The following is a 19,969-nucleotide window of genomic DNA, read 5'->3' on the forward strand; positions in this document are numbered from 1 at the left end:
ATACTGTACCAAATACATATTACTTACCAATTTTATAATAATAAAAAAGTTATACTGAACCCATTACTAATCTATACATATTTAAAGCACAAGGGCTCAAGCAAGAAAACTCGTAGTTTTGGCACATTTTGAAACTTTGGTAGACAAACATCCAGATTTATGTCAAGACTTGTATCTCATATTATATCTAACACCCACATCTTTTTGGTAAAAAGGGAGAACGTTTTCGCTCAAACCTAGGATCTCTATCCAAACCCCAATCTATCCTTGTTCCTTGAGAAAAACACAAGTGGCTTTTTTACCACCCGACTTTTCTATCTGGAATGTCCTTTATATTGCTGTCCTACTTGTAATAATCCTTTCTAGTACATATCTTCTCAGTTTCCCAGCAAACTACTGACTAGTGCATGCCTCAAAAACTTAATAACTTAAGAGGACAAACAATAATAAACCCTGAGGAGAGTAGAAAAAAGTATATAAATATATAGATAAATTAGAAAATAAAAACAAAGAAACCAACAAACCTGAAACTCGACGATAAACTCTGCAGATCTATCAACCATAGCATTTTGCGGTGCCATATCATTAGCAATTTCCCTTGAAGCATCCGCTTGCTGACTTTCTTGTCCTCCCTCCAAGTAGACCAGATCATCCTTTGAAGCAGAGTAGCAACTGTTGGTTCCCAGTGAAATACATGAATCTATATATTGCCCATTCTGCACCAAAATAATAGCAGCTATGAATGGTGCCCATTCTTGGTAAAGATGTTGGTTTATTAGATCAAGAAAAAATTTGGATAAAAATCATACCTTGATAATAACATTCTTGAACTGCAACTCTTTCCCATTCCCAACATATATCATAGCCTCGTTACTAGGTGCAGAAAGATCAAATCCTTCTCTATCTTTCAAATGCAATATTCCACCATTACCATCATAAATAAAATTATCATACTTTTCATCGTCAGCAATTAAAGGTTTCAGAGGTGACAGTGAGAACTGAGCAGATGGTTGAGTGAATGTTGACTTATCCAGAATAATTGCATCTAACATACGTAAGGACTTCTTATCTTCTTCATTTGACAGCATACTGCCAACTGTGGGAACAAAGAACTCAACAACTGCCAGCAAAAAATCAAGTGCTACAAGCAATTGTGGCCTCTGGACACAAACAGATAAGGATGTTGAGAATTGACCAAATTTTGCATCAAGAAGAAGCATCGTTGGAAATGGTTTGATATTATTCTCTTTCGTAACATTTGCATTAGATATGAGCTGGCCCATGGTATCATCAACAGAAACCAGAGGATTCTTTGGCATCCCTATTGCCAACCTGAACTCTTCTTCAGTTCCCATGCGGTCATCAATCACAGAAAAACTCTTAAGACTTGCTGAGAGAAAACCTTCACCTAATGTATTAGACTTGTAAAGAAGCCATGCACCACTTGCCTGCATAGCAAAGATCAAAAACTAAATATAGACATGGACAAGGACATGGACATGCAAACAATTTATTATACCATGAACAATTAACTTAAAAAGCATGCAGTATGGGTTCCTTTTTGAAGGATGAAATATGCTACCTCAAACCAATCAGAAACAACAAATTGATAGAATAGAACTACACACTCTTAACTAAATTAAAGTGCAAAACGGAAATATACCTGCACAGTGGCCAGAGGTGAACCCCATTCTTCTCCAACATATAAGCCCAATTCAACGAGATTGATGATGACAGAAACTTTCAAAACAGTCCAAGTTTCACCATTTGGAGTTCTAGGCTCAATGCTAACTGTATTTTGAGGACTAACATGTTCTACAACATCTACAGATGAGGACAAAAAATCACTGTTTAATGGCGGAACATTGTGTGGGGTCTCAGATATATTAGAAAGTGCACATTCAGTCACAATCTGGTAATCCCTGTTTGACAAGTCTGCTTTCAATTCCTCTATCTGCAGAAACATTCAAAGACAAGTATACCTCAACATTCCTCTTCTTAAAAAGAGCAAGAAGACTTCTTGTTTGATGTACCCCTATCAATAAATACACAGCAATACCTTGATTATAGCTTCAATACTTGGTACTTGATGCATTAAGTCTCGAAGGGACCTCTGGATGACAATAGAAACCCCCTTGACATCCTTAATAATGCTTTCGCTTAATTTTGATTTAGTACCAACATTTAAATTGATGTCCTGAACCTGCATCCCATTAGAGAAAAGAGGGAAGAAAATGTATGCAAGAGATTACGTTAGCCAGGTTAACAATTGAAATATGCCATTCATCACACGATTTTTTCCTACTATTTGTCCCACCTATGTGGTAGTAATTTATTGGTCCAACTAAAAATATTTCTATGAATTTATTAACCCATCCATACCCACCTTGAATTTCTTTGATAAAATTATTTCCATGTTACGATGAAATACTTGCACAAAAAATGGTGGTTTGTGATAAAAACTACTCTAGGTTCCAAGAAAATGTTGAACATTGTTGGTATAAGAAAGTCAAAATAAAATTCCAACAAAAACCTCAAAACAGATGAAACTTAATGGTGAGTTCATTATATCTACATTATAGCAGGGAAAGACCATCAATGAGTTCCTGCCATTTCTATTCCAATTTCTTAGAATTTACTGAACAGGCCTAGCAAGAGACAATCTAGTTAGATCCTCACCAGAATTGTCATTATTTCAAGGTGGACAGCATTCAAGTCACTTTTACTGCCAGAGAACCATTGGAAGGTATTTTTCACCGTAATATGAACAACATCAAGCTTCAGATAACTGTCACAGAAAATTTAAAAACAGTTACTGTAACAAGTCAAGATCACTGATGACATAAAATAGCTACATAGGCAGAAAATAATGAAAAATTGAAACTCATTAAATCTATATTCCAATATTAACGTACTCAAGGCTGTCTGTTCTGCGAGGCATCAGGATTATAGGTTTCCTAAGTGAAAGGTCCAACCTTATGGCAGGTGATCCTTCAATTTCACTAGTTGTGAACCACTTCTCTGAGTCTGTAACTTGATCTTTCAATTTCACATCTTTTGAATCATTGGGAACAAGACCCATAAAATAACTTGTAACCTACGTTATCAAATTTCAGACATGAGAAATAAACAAAAACTGCATTAAGTAATTATAATAATTGAAATTTTTATTACCTCCTGCACAAAGCGATTTAAGTAAACAATGCGCACTTCTGAAAGTTGGCCAAAGAGGCTATACTCGTAACCTTCATAATCCTCATCATCAATGCTGAATGAAGTAAAAACCAGCTATAAACCAGCGAAAAAAATGATGATAAGTTTTTGTAACATTATAAACTAAATTCAGACAAATAGACAAAAAAGAAAGAAAGAAAGAGGAAAAATGAATAGTATTCTGTACACATAAAGCAGAGAGGCTGTCATCTAGGAGAACTACAGAAAAACTAGTTACATTTGAAAAGACAAAGCGAACTTGAGCAACACATCCACAGATCTAAACAAAATGAAGAACTTTTGTTGCAGGGTCAAAAATAAAATCATAGATAAAATAAATACCTCAACAAATGAAGTGCCTCCAGGATCTCTCATGTCACAGATCCAGAAATACATATGGCTGCTTGGGAGACTATCATCACTTATTCTCAAATTTCCCAATGATGCTTTTATACTAAAAGAGGATGGGAACACCTTCAAATAGAAGAAAACTTTTGAGATCAAATTCAAGATACAGTAATTTTGTTTCAAAAAAATGCAGAGAATGAGATGAGATGAAAAAAGAGAAGGAATTAATCGAAACTTCTTGAAGAGACATGAAAAATTTGTAAAACAGGTAATCCAGACCTTTATATCAGTGAGCAGATTTTCTTGTGACAATGTAGCAAGCTTCGTTTCATTTTCATTCATCAACAAGATCTGAGCATGAGCCATATTTAATGTTAAATTGAATATAATTCGAGATTTTCCTTTTCCTAGCAGACCTTTGACCACAGGCTCATCAAAATTGGTTGCTTGTTGATTGTCAACAGGATCTTCACTAGAAATATCATGTTTCACCCCAACTGCAGAAGAACCATCACTAAAAGATTCACAGGTTTCATCCTCAATAGTAACAGCATTAGCAAAGTCCATAATGGCAAGGATTGTTGGTCTACGACAGAAAAATGACAATGTAGACAGAGTCACTGTGACCTGAGAACAACATTTTATTACTTTAAAATACAAAAAGATAATGACATAAGTCTATTTCAAACCCAGAGAAGAACCCACCTTCATATCAATATTGTTGTATAGAGGAGAGTTCTGGTCATAAATAACTATTTGTGCTTTAACAAAACTGTCTAATGTATCACTTGGTTCAATAGCCTCACTCCTCGGAAGAAGGTTGTCATCAGGGAGTAAACCAGTGACACGACTAAAACTGTGAGTCATGAACAATGTTTTTTCTGATGAAGGAAAACTTTCCAAACTAGCTAATTCAGATGCTTTCTGAGACGTGGGTGTTGCGAATTCAAAAGAATCAACTAAATCTTCAGGTGCTTCATAAAATTTATCATCTCCTTCAATTGGGGACATATCATTTCTTTCAAAACACCGATTCCCAGCATCATCTAATGATTGTGCATCTGCACTTCGTACAACAGATCTTGCTAAGTAGCAAGGCTGAGACACAGGATTGCAGCAAATCAAATCTTCAATTTCCAAGGATTTCAGAACGGTACCAATAAACATATCATTCCCTTTTATTGAAAGTTCAACCTGTTTGACAAAAATAAAATTTATAAGATCATAACAAATAGAAATATAAACTAAAATAAACGTGACAATGTTAACCTTACCAGACCACCTAATGCTCGGAATTCAAATAGTGGATGCTCTTCAGCAAGAAGCACCTTAATGAAACTTCGCTCATGCTAGAAAAGGTGCACAAATCAGTTAAATTCTTGGTGGATCAACTTCAGCTGAAGTTCATGAGAAAACAATCAGGCATACCTGATGATTATAACTAAAGTCGACCTTTAGCTCATCAAGAACACCAGTTATGAAAACACTCTCTTTCTTTGATAGATCAGTTGTATCATTCTTGTCATTGCGTTCTGTTTCCGAGTCTGATGAAGTTTCAGATAGACCAGTAATAGCAGCAGAATCCTGCAGATAGATTATAACTTTTGCGTTACAAAGATTGTGACCCACACAAAGTGCTTCCCTTATTAATGACTACATAATGCGAATTGATTTTACAGAGCCAACTGCATTAGAATTAGCATGAAAGAATGTGATATATGCGTGCTAGAGGAACCCTTATACAAGTCAGGCTATTTTCATGTATAATGGTAATTTTAGTTAGTTGGGTATTAGACTTCTCCTAATTCTAATGATTTTCGGATCATTAGTTTTCCTATGTATATCACATTGTACGGTTAGACACGGTATAGTCAATATCAATTAAAGACTAAAATTACTGAGGTGTAACAGCTCTTTGAGAATTATCCACTTGAGTCTCCAATCCGTCCCTCTTCTTCTACCTTTTTTTGCTACGCATTTTTAAAAGATTACACCAGGTACAAAGGGCCTACCGATGTATGATATATAACTCCCTGCAGGCGGCTATGCCATGCCTTCCTTGAATCATCATTATCGCACCGTAATATAAGAGCATTTGCATCTTCCACCACCTAATAAGAAATATAATGTAAATAAAGCAAATATGCAAAGGGAAAATCACATTTGAACACTCGGAATTTAAGTTGCAAGCAATCTCACTTGACTCCGCAATAGTCAGTATTTAAATAATTAAAATGCTCTTACAGCTTTGCTATTTGTCCGTGCAGCATCACCAACAGCTAATACAGATTCCACGCCACCAACCAACTCTGCTGGAACGAAATACACATGTTTTCCTCTCAAGCTACAAAGCAAATAAATTAGGACATAAACTTGATAGCCTCAAGTACAAATAAGAAGATTGTACATGAACCAGTAATGCTATAGCACATGGTTAACTAGATGGGTGACTCTGAAAACACAAGTCTTCTAAGACCTTAGCCACAACAACGAGAACTTAGTGTATCTAACCACATCAGAATGTATTCATCCTTATCAAATCCATATCTGCCCAACATGGATACAAAGGGTGGAGTTCTGTATTCTTGTAGTAGATTTTTAATTTAATCTATTAAGAAGAGATTTCACGGAGAATGTAACACTCTTAGTGAAGCATTGTGTGTTCAAACCTCCTAAATCTTCAAAATACCATATCCAGTATTCCACTTATATAAGATGATCAATGCCATTGGAAAACAAATCTGGACAAGTTGGTAAGTGAACCTGATATACTGCTTGTATGACTTGGAGACAGGACTTTCAAGTACATATAGAAAAGGCCCTACTAAGCACAAGTATCGCTGCTGCCATACAGCTTCCCTATTTCCCACACCCTATCACATAAATATTGTGGGAGGGGGTTAAAGAATTGTCAAGAAAATAAAACCAGATAAAAAAAAACATGCATGTGCACACGCACACAATGTATATGGAAGAGAGAGAGAGAGAGACCTTCCTACTAAGAACAGACAACCAACCCTCAAAGTCAGCTTGATTCCAAGCATAAAGCAGATCTGGGCTGTCGTTTTCCTCCTCTTGGAATATTTTAATTACTTGCATTAATCTATGGTACCGAGCAGGAGAAAAGTGAAACCCTAAAGATGGTAATTGTATAGCAAGCCTTGTTGTCGGGTATGACGGGTTCTCTAAGCGAATCTGTATGTGATATAAAAATAGTGACCTAAAAACACTCAACATTATAAAAACATTTAAGGGAAATTGTCTACAACTTTACCTGCTGAAGCTTTAAGATTACCCCGCATTTGTCAATAACGGGCAAGAAACTAAGACCATCAGTGTTAGCAGAAGCCGCAGACTTCTTTAGAGATGTTTGGCTCCAATGGTAATCACCATCAACCAAAAAAGCAGATACATCACTTAAAACCAAATCAAACTGCGAATACAAATCCAGCTCCTCAGGAGATGTGAGTGCATTGTCATCCTGAAGATATCAGCAAAAATCCTTATAAATTATACATTTCAGATTATGCAATTAAGATTCTCTTAATCTTCAAACCTGTGAACGAATGACCAAATTTCCCAAATCAAGAAGAAGCTTTGTGAAATGCTTGTTATCAGGTTGAAATTCAGTTGGAATTGTAATCTTAGGAGCTGCAATATCCAAATCTAGCAGAAACCTACAAACAGGTAAAAATAAATACTTTGCATGTAAATTGCATACTAATAACTAAAATATGTCTTCTCAAAGTCAATGGGATAAATATATTGATCAAACGAACATAGAAGAGTACACAAAACATGATATGTAAGACCCCAAAATGGACAACCCATATCACCCAACAAGCCACATCCAAATATTACAGCTTACATACCTAGAAAACTGCCTTTCAATGAAAATTGAAAGATAAATAATCAATACCAGTACGGTGAATCTAAGCTTTCAATTTTCAGTTACAAATACAATACAAGGATTAATTAATCCTGGAAAAATATGCTGATTAAATCAAAATGGAACAATATCATATGAAGCTTCATAGTTTATGTTTTAGCCCCTCATGAAAGGCTCATGAAGCAATAACAGTTATCACATTGATAAACATAATTTCAGTAGCTATATAGGACTCTAAGACATTATATCCCCCCCCCCCCAATGGAGGGAGAAGAGAGACAAGACAGCAGCAGCGGTAAGAAACATTAAAGGACTTCAAAAGAAGAAGAAAGCAGACACAGAGTAGCCTAGAAATCCTTGGAGATACCAATATGGTCACTGTTGCAATTTTCAATGTAAAGTAACATACCTGGTATGGTCCTTCAAAGCCCTGTTCACTTGTTGCTGAGCAGACCGTTTTACTTCATCAATTGTCATCTGATGATCATTTAAACATGCCATTAGGGAACCAGACCAATCATCACTTGAATATGCTAGTGCTAAAAAAAAACATTTCTGAAAGAATAAATTATATGAAACCATGATAAATTTGATTCTTACTGGTGATACAGGAAAATTTTATGTTAACAAATTTTATTTTTTAACTCTGATTTTAGTAGAGTTGTTTAAAGAATGTGCCCTTACAACTTACAACAACTTAAAACAGGAGCATCTAGTTGCTCTCATTAATTTCAATATTATTTACCTTCCCATCAGAAACCAGAATTAAATATTCTACAGTATTTAGTAGTCATAAACTCGAAATGATATACTATTATACAATATTTTAAAGTCGTAAACTCATAATGATAAAAGCCTTTTCTAGTGACCTGGCTACAGAAAGCTCTCGTCAATAGAAGAGAAAAAGATATATAAGCATAATAAAACCTGTACAGCAGTTGCAGTTTCCAGTGCAATTGTGTGGCTCACAGCTGTATTGCTTTCAAAAAATTTGGCAATTTCATCGAGGGAATCCTTGAGATACTGACCAAAGACATGGGATTAACAAATCAGTGTACAGTCCAAAGAAATTACAATTCAAGAGTTAGGAGTGATTCCATACAGTCACATAACAAGGAGAAGCTTTAGCAACCATGCTCCAGTCTACGTTAGCATCAAAAGGCTTATAGCAGAAGACACCAACTAAAGAGTCAGCTGTAGTCGCACTCTGCATGAACAAAGGAGAATTAAGGTGCCGCTACTGTTGGGAAATTATGTAACCAATCAAAAAGCAATTGTGAAGAATGAAAGAGGGAAATTGGACTTTAGCAAGAAAACCTATGTAACAAATAAAATAAAATAAAAAACAAGTCAGAAAATGCAAGAGGAAAATTAGACCTGAGCAAGAAGACCATTAGGAGATGATAATTGATACGACCCCAGTTTCACACCAAACACTTTCGTCTCTGGATAAAGCTTAATGGAGCAATCAAGTCCTTCACACGATAAATCAGCAAGATATGTATGGGCTCCATCCAGAAGCTTTGAAGCATTATGTTTCATGTGAATCTCCAAAACAGTCTGAAGAATGTCAGGTTTTTCATCGATCATAAGCGACTGCCCATCTTCATCTTCCTTATATCCTATAATTTTATTTAATTGCTGCCACTCCTCTTCACTGAAATGTAATGATTCGGTTTCATCTTTAAAAGATTGACTGCCCCTGTAATTGTAAGAACAGGTTATTTGTAAATTCTAAAGCATCATAGGAGTCTATTAATTAAATTGTAAGAACATTTGTACCATCCAAATGACCACCATGATTGTTTAGCTTTCTGCTTCTTCAAATAGTCTTCTGATTCTATAGACTGCTCAAGAAACTTGTGCGCCAACATTCTGCATAATACCAGGATATAGTCCTCATCTAGATCGAAAAGTCACTTCATTGAACCAAAAATATAGTGAAGGGTTCAGAGTTTAGAGTTGTTATGCACATCCATATGACAAGCCCAGAGTGGCTACAGACATCAACAAACTTCTCACTTTCTGTTCACTCTCCTGATGTCTCTCTAACGTTAATAACATTATAATTAAGTGGCAATTAGCCTTAGCTATATTGAGCAACTTCATCTATCGCCATCCAGTATAGATTGAAGTTAGATACCTATAAGAATTTGAAAATTAAAATGCTAGAGCAAGTTTTGACATGAAGCTAAGGAGATTAAGATTGGAGTGGTAGGATTAAGTTCATTATGCAATTAGAATGCACATGCTGTTGTTCAATGTGATGTACGAGACCCTTGGTTCTTGTCAATGAGTAGCAGTCTACTTCGGTGTAAATAGTTAAATCCAAGAGAAGCAGTCTCAAGGGAATAAAAGGTACACTTGTTAAGGAAGAAACCAGCCAAAGGAAATAACAAAATACATTACCTCCACTGCAGTATAAGTTCAATATCAAGTTCACGATCAAGTTCCTCAATTTCTTTATTGTCATCAACTACTGGCCGATTCACGTCAGATTTAAGCAGTGATGCATAGAGGGATATATATTTCTTCCGCAACCTTGTATATTTCAAAACCTGCTCCCATGACAGTTTTCCACTGCCACAACAACTAGTTTCTTAGAAAATGCATAACCAAAAGAAAATCCTGTGAAAATCCAATCATGGTATAAAAAAAAAAAAAAAACAAAGAAAGAAAGGCAAAAGCTCCCCACTTGCATAAACCTTTATGCCCGAGCTTCAAAAAAAAAGAGAAATAAAAAACCAAAGCAGAAATTCTAAGATATGAACCATCCTCTGTCGAATAGTACTGACTTTCAAGACTTAACACACATAGCAATTTCCAGGATGATGCAGATTAAAGGTTTTATCTTTGTGCAGGTTAATCATATGAGGAGATGTTATGCAATAAACAATAAAATCCAGGACAGAAAGAAACAGGGTTATCTTGTTTAGGCACCTAGCCTTCTTCATCTGATCAGAAACAGCTTTGTAAGCATACTTCCACCAAGACCTTGGATCTGACTTCAAAGTGAAAGACGGACGGTAGTGGGCATATTTCAACCTCTGATTGAAGGCCGTGAAGTTGTCAGCCAATTTTAAAATATCCCTGTATCCATCCTGCATATACAAGGATAATAAAACCATTAAAAACCTACCTTCAATGTAAACAAAGCACTTCCGGGATAGAAACACTAGAAATAACCTTCGACAAACAAAGTGTGACATTCTCCAGGCTCACTGCTGCTTTTTGGAGAGGCTCATCACTATTAGATGATTCATTTTGCCGCAGCTTCATGTACTTTGCATCTCCAGTCACTGGCTGCAGGATATAGCTGTGCTCTTCTGTAGGATGATCAGCTGGTCTGCCATCTTTTGTACCAAATCTGAAAACCTGCAGTTCATGGGAAACAAGGACACTCTTGGTCTAGAACTGAGAAAAGCAACAGAAATCAGTATACATGTTAAATTCAAAAAGTGACAGGGGAATACCTGAACCCACTCAGCAGGAAGTAAATCCTCCCACGGCTCTTTGATAAGCCATGGTGATATATCAGAATCCAAGTAAAGAGCAAGTCGATCCAGTTCAACAGACTATAAGCAGAGGGAATAAAAACAAAAATCAGTCATCATAAATAATAGTTAATAAATAGAATTCTCAGAAGGAAGTATGAACTTGAGGGGGCAGGGAATCAAAAGGATCAGAGTCTCAGAAAAGCAGTAGTCAGCAGAAAAAGAGCTCCGGTGGTCACAGTGGTGTGATGAATACCATCTGTGATGACTAACGATGACCTGCCAGAGGCAGTTAACAGCCCTGAAAGTTAGGATGGTTGCATCAAACAGCTTCACAGGGGACCCGACCAACAGCCATTTTAAGTGGCAATGACTCATTAAAGTAAGCAAAGTTGATAAACCACAGTTTTAGAATGAAATAGCTTATAGGTCTGGGCTTAGTATAGAAATTTAAACCCAATGAAGAAGAAAAGGAACGATAGTTTTTGCTAAAACTGTGCAGCATCAAGAAGCAACCCAACAACGAATGAATCTCTTTTCTATAATCATAGAGAATAATTTTATGATAAAACAATATGACAAAGTCTTTTTATGATAAGTTATGCCTCAGTGAACTTCTGTCCGTCAAAAGTGATTGAAACATTGAAAAATCAAATTTTGTTATTTACTAAAAGAGGTTTACCTTCTGTATACGATCCAATGCACCGCCAGTAACAAAAGTCTCCTTCCCACTATCATCAACAGTTACAGCTGAGAGTTTCTCCAATGTAAGGCCAGCTGCAAAAGGGTGGCCAGGATTGCTAAAATGAAAAGGGAGAAAAAAAGCATTTAGTTCCACACAAATTGCTAAGAAAAGAGGGCATCAACCTTTAGGTTTTTTTGTACCTCTCAAGATCCTCATATCTGATGTGAATATTAGAGATTGAGAGCTTCAAGTTACCAATTATTGTGCTCATAAGGGATCCCAACCATGATTTATTCTTCAAAGACAAAAATGTAATTTTAAATCATAATCAGAAACCAAATATAAAGTTCAGTAAAGGAATGAATCAAAAGTCAAAAGACCAAAATTTTTTGGCTCATGCAGAACAAACATTGGCAAATATCAGAAATAAAATGCAGAATCAAGGAAAAAGAAGTGGAATGCAGGTATGCTCCGAACACAGAAGATAAAACATACCTATTGGTCTAACATATGCTACCTCATATCACTAGCAGTTATAATGATTCAAGATATTTTGAGAACAAAGAAACTTCTTGAAACCTAGATGCTCAAGGATCATAAAGGGAAAATTCATAGAAAACACAGACAAGGATCATAAAGGGTAAAGCTTATGTATGGTAAAAGAAAGTCTAAAATGTAGAAACCTAATTGTTCAAACATATAACCATGAAAAGGGTTTTGACCAACTAATGACAATCATATGTTCAATAACAACGTATTGACAGTCTCATTAAAATACCATTTCAGGCTTTAACTGGTGCATTCTCTCTAACAGCTTCGTTTCCATTTCCTATTAACAAAAAGATTTAAATTAGTATAACAAATTAAAAATAAAAACAATTTTATATGGTTAATAGCATCAACATACACACTGCTCATCAAGGTCTTACCCGTACTCGGCTTTTCTTAGCTTCTTGGATAGCATCCTCACTACAGCCTTCTACTGAGGTTGCAGGTTCAGCTAACAAGAAAATGCGATCTAAGTAAACCAAAACTGGATCCTGACCAAGCCTACTCCATGGAACCTGAAGTTGGCATATGGAACGTCCATGCTTATAAGAATGAAATGACGTTTACAAGAATTAAATAATTCATTTTAGACAAAAGTTGCATACACAACTCAAGATTTGCCTGATGTTGGTTGCCTCTCTTTAGGAGGACCAACATCCAAGGTTCAGATCTTGTTTTCCTCACTCAGACTTCTCATATTTACCGAAATTAATAGTGGCATGCAAAACAGCAGTTTTATTAAATTTGCAGTTCAGCATTATCATGCACCTCTCAGGCATAATATACTACCAGCCAGTCACCACTGCCATACGGTCACCATAATACTAACTTCACCTCAACCATCTTCAAGACCAGCTTCATCGCTTTATAGATTTCACACTCATGAAATTTATGATTATAATTTGTTTTTAAATTCAATCAACCAGCCACAAGCAAATGACAAAACATCCAGAACATAGAGCAGACCCCATATGTTAATAAAATTTTATGACAACAACAGTTTACACCACAAACCTTGAGTTTAACTGATCCAAGAAACCCTGCTTTAACCTTCACCGGCAACTTCAATGCATTAAGTGCCTCTGGCTTCAGTTGCATATTTGTTAGTTCAACATCACCTGTTTTTTTTTTTTTTTCACAATTCAAAAAATAAAAAGAAATTAATGCATATTAGTCTAAGACACCCTCTATACTCAATGGTCACTTAAAACCAATACTATATCATTAAAATTTGACTAACACTTCCATCCACATTCAAAAATTAAGCAAGTAACACTATACCAATCAAAAAAATGACATTTGATTCAAACAAGAAATTAATGCATACTAGTCTAAGACACCTTCTATACTTAATGGTCACTTACAACCAATACTATATGATTAAAATTTAACCAACACTTTCATCCAGATTCAAAAATTAAGCAAGCAACACTATACCAATCAAAAAAGAAATTACATTTAATTCAAACCAAACCAACACTCACCTTGACTATATATCTGCTGTTTAACCTCATCGGATCAAAACACTTACACACCCTCAATTATAGTCGAAAACCCAAACTACCCAAGTATCCAAATGATTCAATGAAGCAAATAAACGTTCAAAACCAATACATGAAGCACAAATATGAAAATTAACCATAACGAATGAACTCCATCAACAGTTTCATACACTAAAAAACCAAAAAAAAAAAACAGAGAACCCCAGAAACAAATATCAACAAACCTTGCCAAACACTGATATTAAGAGCTTCTTTATTGAGACCTATCACGTAATTCCCCAAATACCTCTGCAAGAGGTAAGCCACTTGATCCTCCAACATTTTTGGGTTTTTTTTTTTGGTCGGATTCTTGAATTTGATTGTCCAAAAGATACTAATGATCAGAACAATATAATCTAAGGATGTTAGAAAGACTGTAAATATTTAGGCAAATAGCAAGGAAGAAATGAACAAATCATCGGTTGTTGTCGGCTTTTTTTTTCCTTGAAGATTACGGTGAATAATAATAATAAAATTAATACAATGATAAAAATTATGACTTTTTCCTCCAAAAACACACTGCGCGCGCTTCCGCAGGCTGCTACGATTGGTCTTAGGATATAAAGTATTGTTTTTTTGGTAGTTACTTGTTAGGATAGAAAGTTTTTTTAATTTGGTTAAAATATGTTATAAGTATTTTTGTTTTTTTATATTTAGAATTTAATGGTAAAAATATTGGAGATCTTTGTACTAAGAGTAAATTTTATTTGGTCTATTTACTTAAAATTTGGTAAATTAGTTCCTATACGTTAGAATAAATAGCAAATTGGTCTTTCTATAAAAAATTTATCTATTTCTATTGTTAAAAACTAGTCCATGTATAAAAACATGAAGTGCACATTTTGTTGGTCACGCCAATTTTTAAAAGTAGAAATGGATGAATTTTTTAACAGAAATTTTCATTTTACTATTTGATCTAACATTCAATGACTAATTGGCATATTTTGTTCAAACATGTGACAAAATACAACCTAACTCCAACTACATGGCCTCTATGATACTTTTATCAAATTTAGTCTCCTATTTTTATTTTAAGAAATTTAGCCTCTACTTTTCGAGTTTAAAAATGCAAATTCAATTATTAACATGTTAAAATTATTCTGTTAAATTAAGGTTTATTTACTGTCTTTTTGTTATATGACTACCAATTAAGGGTTTTTTTTAATGATGCATTAGTAAATTTAATAGAAAATTTTATCATAATTAACTATTAAACTTGAATTTTAAATTTTAAAAAATAGAAAAGTTAAATTTAAAATATACTAATACAATTATTTAAATCATATTTTAACCTTTTAATTTATATAAGTGAACTTTTCATTTTTTGAGTAATTATATATATATTAACCCTGAAGGTAGAGGGAGATACATTGAACAATGAGAATTAATACGCGGCTGACGATGATTGGCCTGATGAATATGATAAAATGATGGTGGTTACAGGTGATTATTACATTGTAAATTCAATGATTTAAAAGAGAATAAATTAACTATCATACCATTCAAACTAAAGCAAGTGGCAAATTCATCAAGTACCTGTACCAAGAACAAGATGACACGTAGGCAAGGCTTTGTTGACTGATGACGTGTCCAAGTTCATTGTGGGGGAAAATTTTTCAAGTAACCACCACGGCTTTGTCTTTAAAGTGCCACGTGGAGTCACCGCCTGAGCGCCAAACGGACGTTGCTTTCGTCACTTGCTCACGTGTTCATTTCAATAGTTGCTTGTTTGACAAAACTATTATTTTAATGAAAAAATATAAATTTAATCTTCAATAGTTATATTTTTGTTTTTTTAATTAAATTTCATTATTTACCTTTAAAAATTTATTGAATTATTTTTTTAACAAAAATACTGATTAAAACATTATTTTTTAATGAAGTTGGCATGACAATTCAATAATAGTCCTTTCACACTTTATTCCGACATGATACTATTTATTACAAATCAGTAAACGGCAACCCGAATCCAGGTAGAGTCCAGGTCGCCTGCTCGTGACATGGATAGGTCCTATCAGACAATTGAGTACGAGACGAGCCGTGAGAGGAGAGCAAGAGGTGTTCGCGAACCCAGCTCGTTCGTAGGTTGAGCTGACACGAACTATGGAAAGGTAACAATCTCAACTTGCATGCGTCCAAGGAACTCACAGAAGGGGGACCGCGTGTTCCACGAGCAACAACAAACCTGGAGCCCATACAGAATGTCAATACTAGAAGCAGAAAGGACCGCATGCTCTGCAGGCAACCCATAACGAAACACGTGTCCAACAGACCTAAAGTCTGTACGGAATGTCAATACTAGGAACGAGGGAGTCAAGACAAATTTATGGGGTCATATAGTGAGCTGTAATAGCTTGTATAAATACCCGAACCTCTCATCAATAAGACACAAGACAAAATTACTCCAACCCTATTTATTTTATACGTCACGTCAATAAATAATATAAAAATTATAAAAAAATAATTTAAAAATAATTATAAAAAATCATAAAAAACAACAATATTTGCATGCAATACACGTGGATTGTCATACAAACTACTGTATTTAAATTTTTGGCATTTTAGTCAGTATTGTATTAGAAAAAACACCAATTCGACCATTTTTCAAAAGGTTGAATGTTAAATTTGACTTTTATTGAAAGTTTGACTGTTAAATTTAGTTCAAAAAAAGAATAATGGTCAAATTGATAAATGATGTAAACATCAATAGCTAAATTTGATGTTATGCCTAAAAAAGTTAAAAATATATAATAAGATCTTGTACTCTTTGAAATTTGGTCCCTGTACTTTTATTTACAGGAATTTAGTCCTATTTTTCAAATTACGAAATTTAGGTCAAACTGATAACGTTGTTAAATTTATTGGTGTTGCATTTTAAAATAAAAAATACTCATTTGATAGCCATGTAACTAAAAAATAGATTTTGTAATGAACTTGAACATAACAAAAGAAAAAGTTCAACTCTTTCATGTCAATTATATGCCAATTGTCACGTAATGTAAAACATCGTAATAAAAATTTCAAGTTACGAAAATTTCACATAAAAATACTTACAATTTTAACTACTATATTGAATTTTTAAATAAAAAATAAAAGAATTAATTTTTATGTTTTAAAATATAGAGATTAAATCTTAAATTTTATCAAAATATAAGGACTAAAACCTACTTTACCCTTTAGAGATTGTATAAAGAAAGAAAAGTGTACTTGGTATTATTGAATTCTAAAGACTTTGGACCTAGCCATTGAAGCCCAAGCCTAGTGCTTTGTTCTAAGACTTTAAAAAGAGTTCACTTTGAAGTAAATGCTATTATGGTCTCAACAAAATTGGACCACCCAAACCCAATTTATTTATTCTTCAATAATAATAGTCAAAAGTTAAGACTTACATATCTAATGCCATTTAGTCAAAAAGTTCACAAAAGCAAACAACAATTCTCAAATTTTGAAATTCCTTAACTAAGAAGCAAACCCCACACTCTTTCTTCCTTTCTTTCACTATTTTTCAACATGTTAAGCAATAGGGAAAAATAGAACTACAAGTGCAACAAATTAAAGTTTTATAAATATTATTGCATTAAAATTTTTTATCTTTTTATTTAAAAATTGAGTAAATTCATAAAAAATAAAACGATCTTTCTATTAAAAATCATATTCATTTTTACTTTTAAAAATTAACACCTGAAAATTAACATAAACTCTACGGGCACACCCATGTCAATCTTTAATATTACAGGGTAAATTTTTTAAAAGAAATAGTAAACAAAAATAAATTTATCTATTTTTTAATAAAAAAATAAAATTTAATCAAACTCTTAAAAAAAATAAAGCAAAAAGGGAACATCTTTTTATTAACTTCCACTTATATCAATTTACATTTACTACACAAATATACCAAGAAGGGGCAATAGAAAAACCATACCCTTCTCACCATTCTCTTCATTTATGCATTAACATTTGTCAAAAAGTATCCCAAAAAGAAAACACAGCATGATAGGGTTAATACAAGCTTATTTCACATTCTCATATAATGTGTTATATAACATTCACAATTAAAAAAACAAAGAAACCCCTAAAAATAGGCTTCTTCATGGATCTTCATATATATTTTTTCAACTATTTATATGGTAGATATGTTGATTTCAAGCAGCTGCAACAGTGCTTGTTCTAAAAGGGTAATCTTCAGCTTTGGTTGGAGATTTGGATGATTTCCTTTGGTCTTTCTCCTTCCTCAATGCTTTCATTGATGAAGAAAAGCTCAAATTGTTTTCTTTAGCTTCATCCATGTCTATTTGTTCTTGCCTACACTCTTCACTACAAAAAGGTGTGTCCCCTCTGCAACATTTTTCAACATATAACTAAGTACCCATATATCACCGACGAAATGGTAAAACTATTGTGAAAATTTTGATTATATTTTATTATTTTTATTCAAAAACTAATAGATTAATCTGATCATTTTTATTCATCTATTTTTACCATTGAAAATTTACATGCCTAATAAGATAGATAATCAAGTAATTACACGTTGTCGCCAAATTTTAATAGAAGAAATGAATAAATTACTCTTTAATATGTGCATGAAGATAGGGAAATAAGGACTAAACCTGTACATGAAGATGTCCTTATTACCCCCAAGAGGTTTCTTGCAAAGGAAGCAAGCATCCAAGTAATGGGGTTGATGATGATCTTCAAATCTGCCATCATAAAATCTAGTAGACCTTGGAGAAGAAGAAATCAAACATGAAGAAGAAGAAGAAGAAGAAGAAGACATGTTCCTTAAACTATTATTCCTCCTTGAGAAACAAAAGGGTGTTGAGAAAAACCCATTTTGGCTATGGTTTTTGTAATAGCTTCCACCTGAATATCCAACACCCTCCATGCCTGCAAGTGAAGCTAAACCATCATCTTCTTCAATGAAACAAGGCTTCCTTGAAGGTACAAAACAGTCCATCTTGGTTCAAAAAAGGTGGAATCTTTGAAGGGAAAATGAGAGAAACAGGGAAAATGGGGCGGAAAAACAAATGATGGGTGTGAATTTTTATAAGGGAAAAGAACAATGTTGAGAAAAAGATTTACAAACAATGGCAGGTTTTCAGGGATATCCGTCCAAATGAATCCATTGGCTTAAATATATATTTATTAACTTGAATAAGCTTTGAAATGACTCTAGTGTTAGTAGTTGTATTCACTTTTGACGTATTTGCCATTGGTTTGTATTCGAAACTACCAAAGAGCCATTTGGTTGAGAATGATAAATCTAGGGTGAATTTAATAGTAACTTGGGGTAGAATTACCATTGAAGACCCTGTATCAGGAGTAAGATTGATTTTGTTCCTTTACTTAAAAAATGGACAAATTAGTTCCTGTATGTTAGATCAAAGAGTAAACTGGTCATTTTTGTTGAAATTTTTATTTATTTCTACTGTTAAAAACAGGCATGGGTGACGAAAAATGTACCTTAGGTTGATGTATAGGTACCAGTGTTTAACAATAAAAATGAATGAATTTTTTAATAAAATGACCAAGTATTAATTTTCTCATTTTTTTAGTAGAAGGCGCAAAATGCAATCCGACTCCTAATACAATAACTTCCATGATACTTTTACCAAAAACATGGTGATTTTGAAACTTAAAAAGTTGAGGGATTAAATTTTCAACGTATGAATAATATAGGGGTTAAAGCATATTTTAACTTAAATCAAAATATTTTTGGTGAAAATACTTTATTTTAAAATAATACTTAGGTGCACACCCATTAAATGACGAGGTAGTGTGAGATATAAAAATGTAGATGAAACATTTTATTTTTTGAACATTAATCTTATTATAGGTTGTTTTTATTGGATCTATTATTTTTGATATAATGCTTGAAACTACTCATAACTCCTCCTCAATTTTTAAATAGAAGGATAATACGCTTCAACACACTCGAACCCACATCCTTGAACTAAGACTCAATGGGCTAGATGAAAGACTTCTCTATAATACTAATTTAATGATAAACTTTTTTCAACTAATAAAATTGATTTTGTCATTAAAACTTGTTAGTATCAACTAATTATTCAATGTCTTTTATAAACACGCGTTTAGAAGATGTAATTAATTTCTTTTTGGATGATTTACGCTATAAGCCATTGAATTTAACATCAATTCATATAAGTCCCAAATCTTCAATTTCATCATCTCAGATCAAGGAATTGCCACCATTAATATATGCTAACTTCGTTATATAATTTTAGAGATAATT

At 33.7% G+C, this 19,969-nt stretch overlaps 2 protein-coding genes across 2 annotated transcripts in view; both read right to left on the reverse strand.

The window, feature by feature from the left end:
• LOC107933727 (uncharacterized) overlaps positions 1-14,193 on the reverse strand; it is a 32,286-nt gene extending 18,093 nt beyond the window's left edge. Inside the window, 33 exon segments of the mRNA XM_016866005.2 lie at positions 525-716; positions 810-1,448; positions 1,664-1,954; positions 2,060-2,203; positions 2,680-2,788; positions 2,916-3,097; positions 3,175-3,288; positions 3,556-3,687; positions 3,841-4,188; positions 4,267-4,755; positions 4,836-4,910; positions 4,990-5,145; positions 5,574-5,672; positions 5,806-5,905; positions 6,325-6,434; positions 6,553-6,756; positions 6,836-7,042; positions 7,118-7,238; positions 7,860-7,927; positions 8,378-8,473; positions 8,553-8,657; positions 8,828-9,152; positions 9,233-9,325; positions 9,860-10,030; positions 10,391-10,551; positions 10,637-10,825; positions 10,924-11,025; positions 11,627-11,744; positions 11,830-11,924; positions 12,408-12,458; positions 12,559-12,693; positions 13,193-13,296; positions 13,905-14,193. Coding sequence (XP_016721494.2) covers positions 525-716; positions 810-1,448; positions 1,664-1,954; positions 2,060-2,203; positions 2,680-2,788; positions 2,916-3,097; positions 3,175-3,288; positions 3,556-3,687; positions 3,841-4,188; positions 4,267-4,755; positions 4,836-4,910; positions 4,990-5,145; positions 5,574-5,672; positions 5,806-5,905; positions 6,325-6,434; positions 6,553-6,756; positions 6,836-7,042; positions 7,118-7,238; positions 7,860-7,927; positions 8,378-8,473; positions 8,553-8,657; positions 8,828-9,152; positions 9,233-9,325; positions 9,860-10,030; positions 10,391-10,551; positions 10,637-10,825; positions 10,924-11,025; positions 11,627-11,744; positions 11,830-11,924; positions 12,408-12,458; positions 12,559-12,693; positions 13,193-13,296; positions 13,905-14,001 — 5,622 coding nt within the window. The 5' untranslated portion in view covers positions 14,002-14,193.
• A 3,351-nt stretch (positions 14,194-17,544) lies between these two features.
• Positions 17,545-18,834, reverse strand: LOC107933675 (FCS-Like Zinc finger 2). Its single transcript, XM_016865950.2, has 2 exons — positions 18,327-18,834; positions 17,545-18,054 (listed from the first exon to the last, which is right to left on the reverse strand). The coding sequence occupies exons 1-2, from the start codon at positions 18,671-18,673 to the stop codon at positions 17,862-17,864; spliced, it is 540 nt and encodes a 179-aa protein (XP_016721439.1). The 5' UTR covers positions 18,674-18,834; the 3' UTR covers positions 17,545-17,861.
• Positions 18,835-19,969: the final 1,135 nt, after the last annotated feature.

Source organism: Gossypium hirsutum, chromosome D03 (genome assembly GCF_007990345.1).
Source record: "Gossypium hirsutum isolate 1008001.06 chromosome D03, Gossypium_hirsutum_v2.1, whole genome shotgun sequence".
Classification (NCBI taxonomy): Eukaryota; Viridiplantae; Streptophyta; class Magnoliopsida; order Malvales; family Malvaceae; genus Gossypium; species Gossypium hirsutum.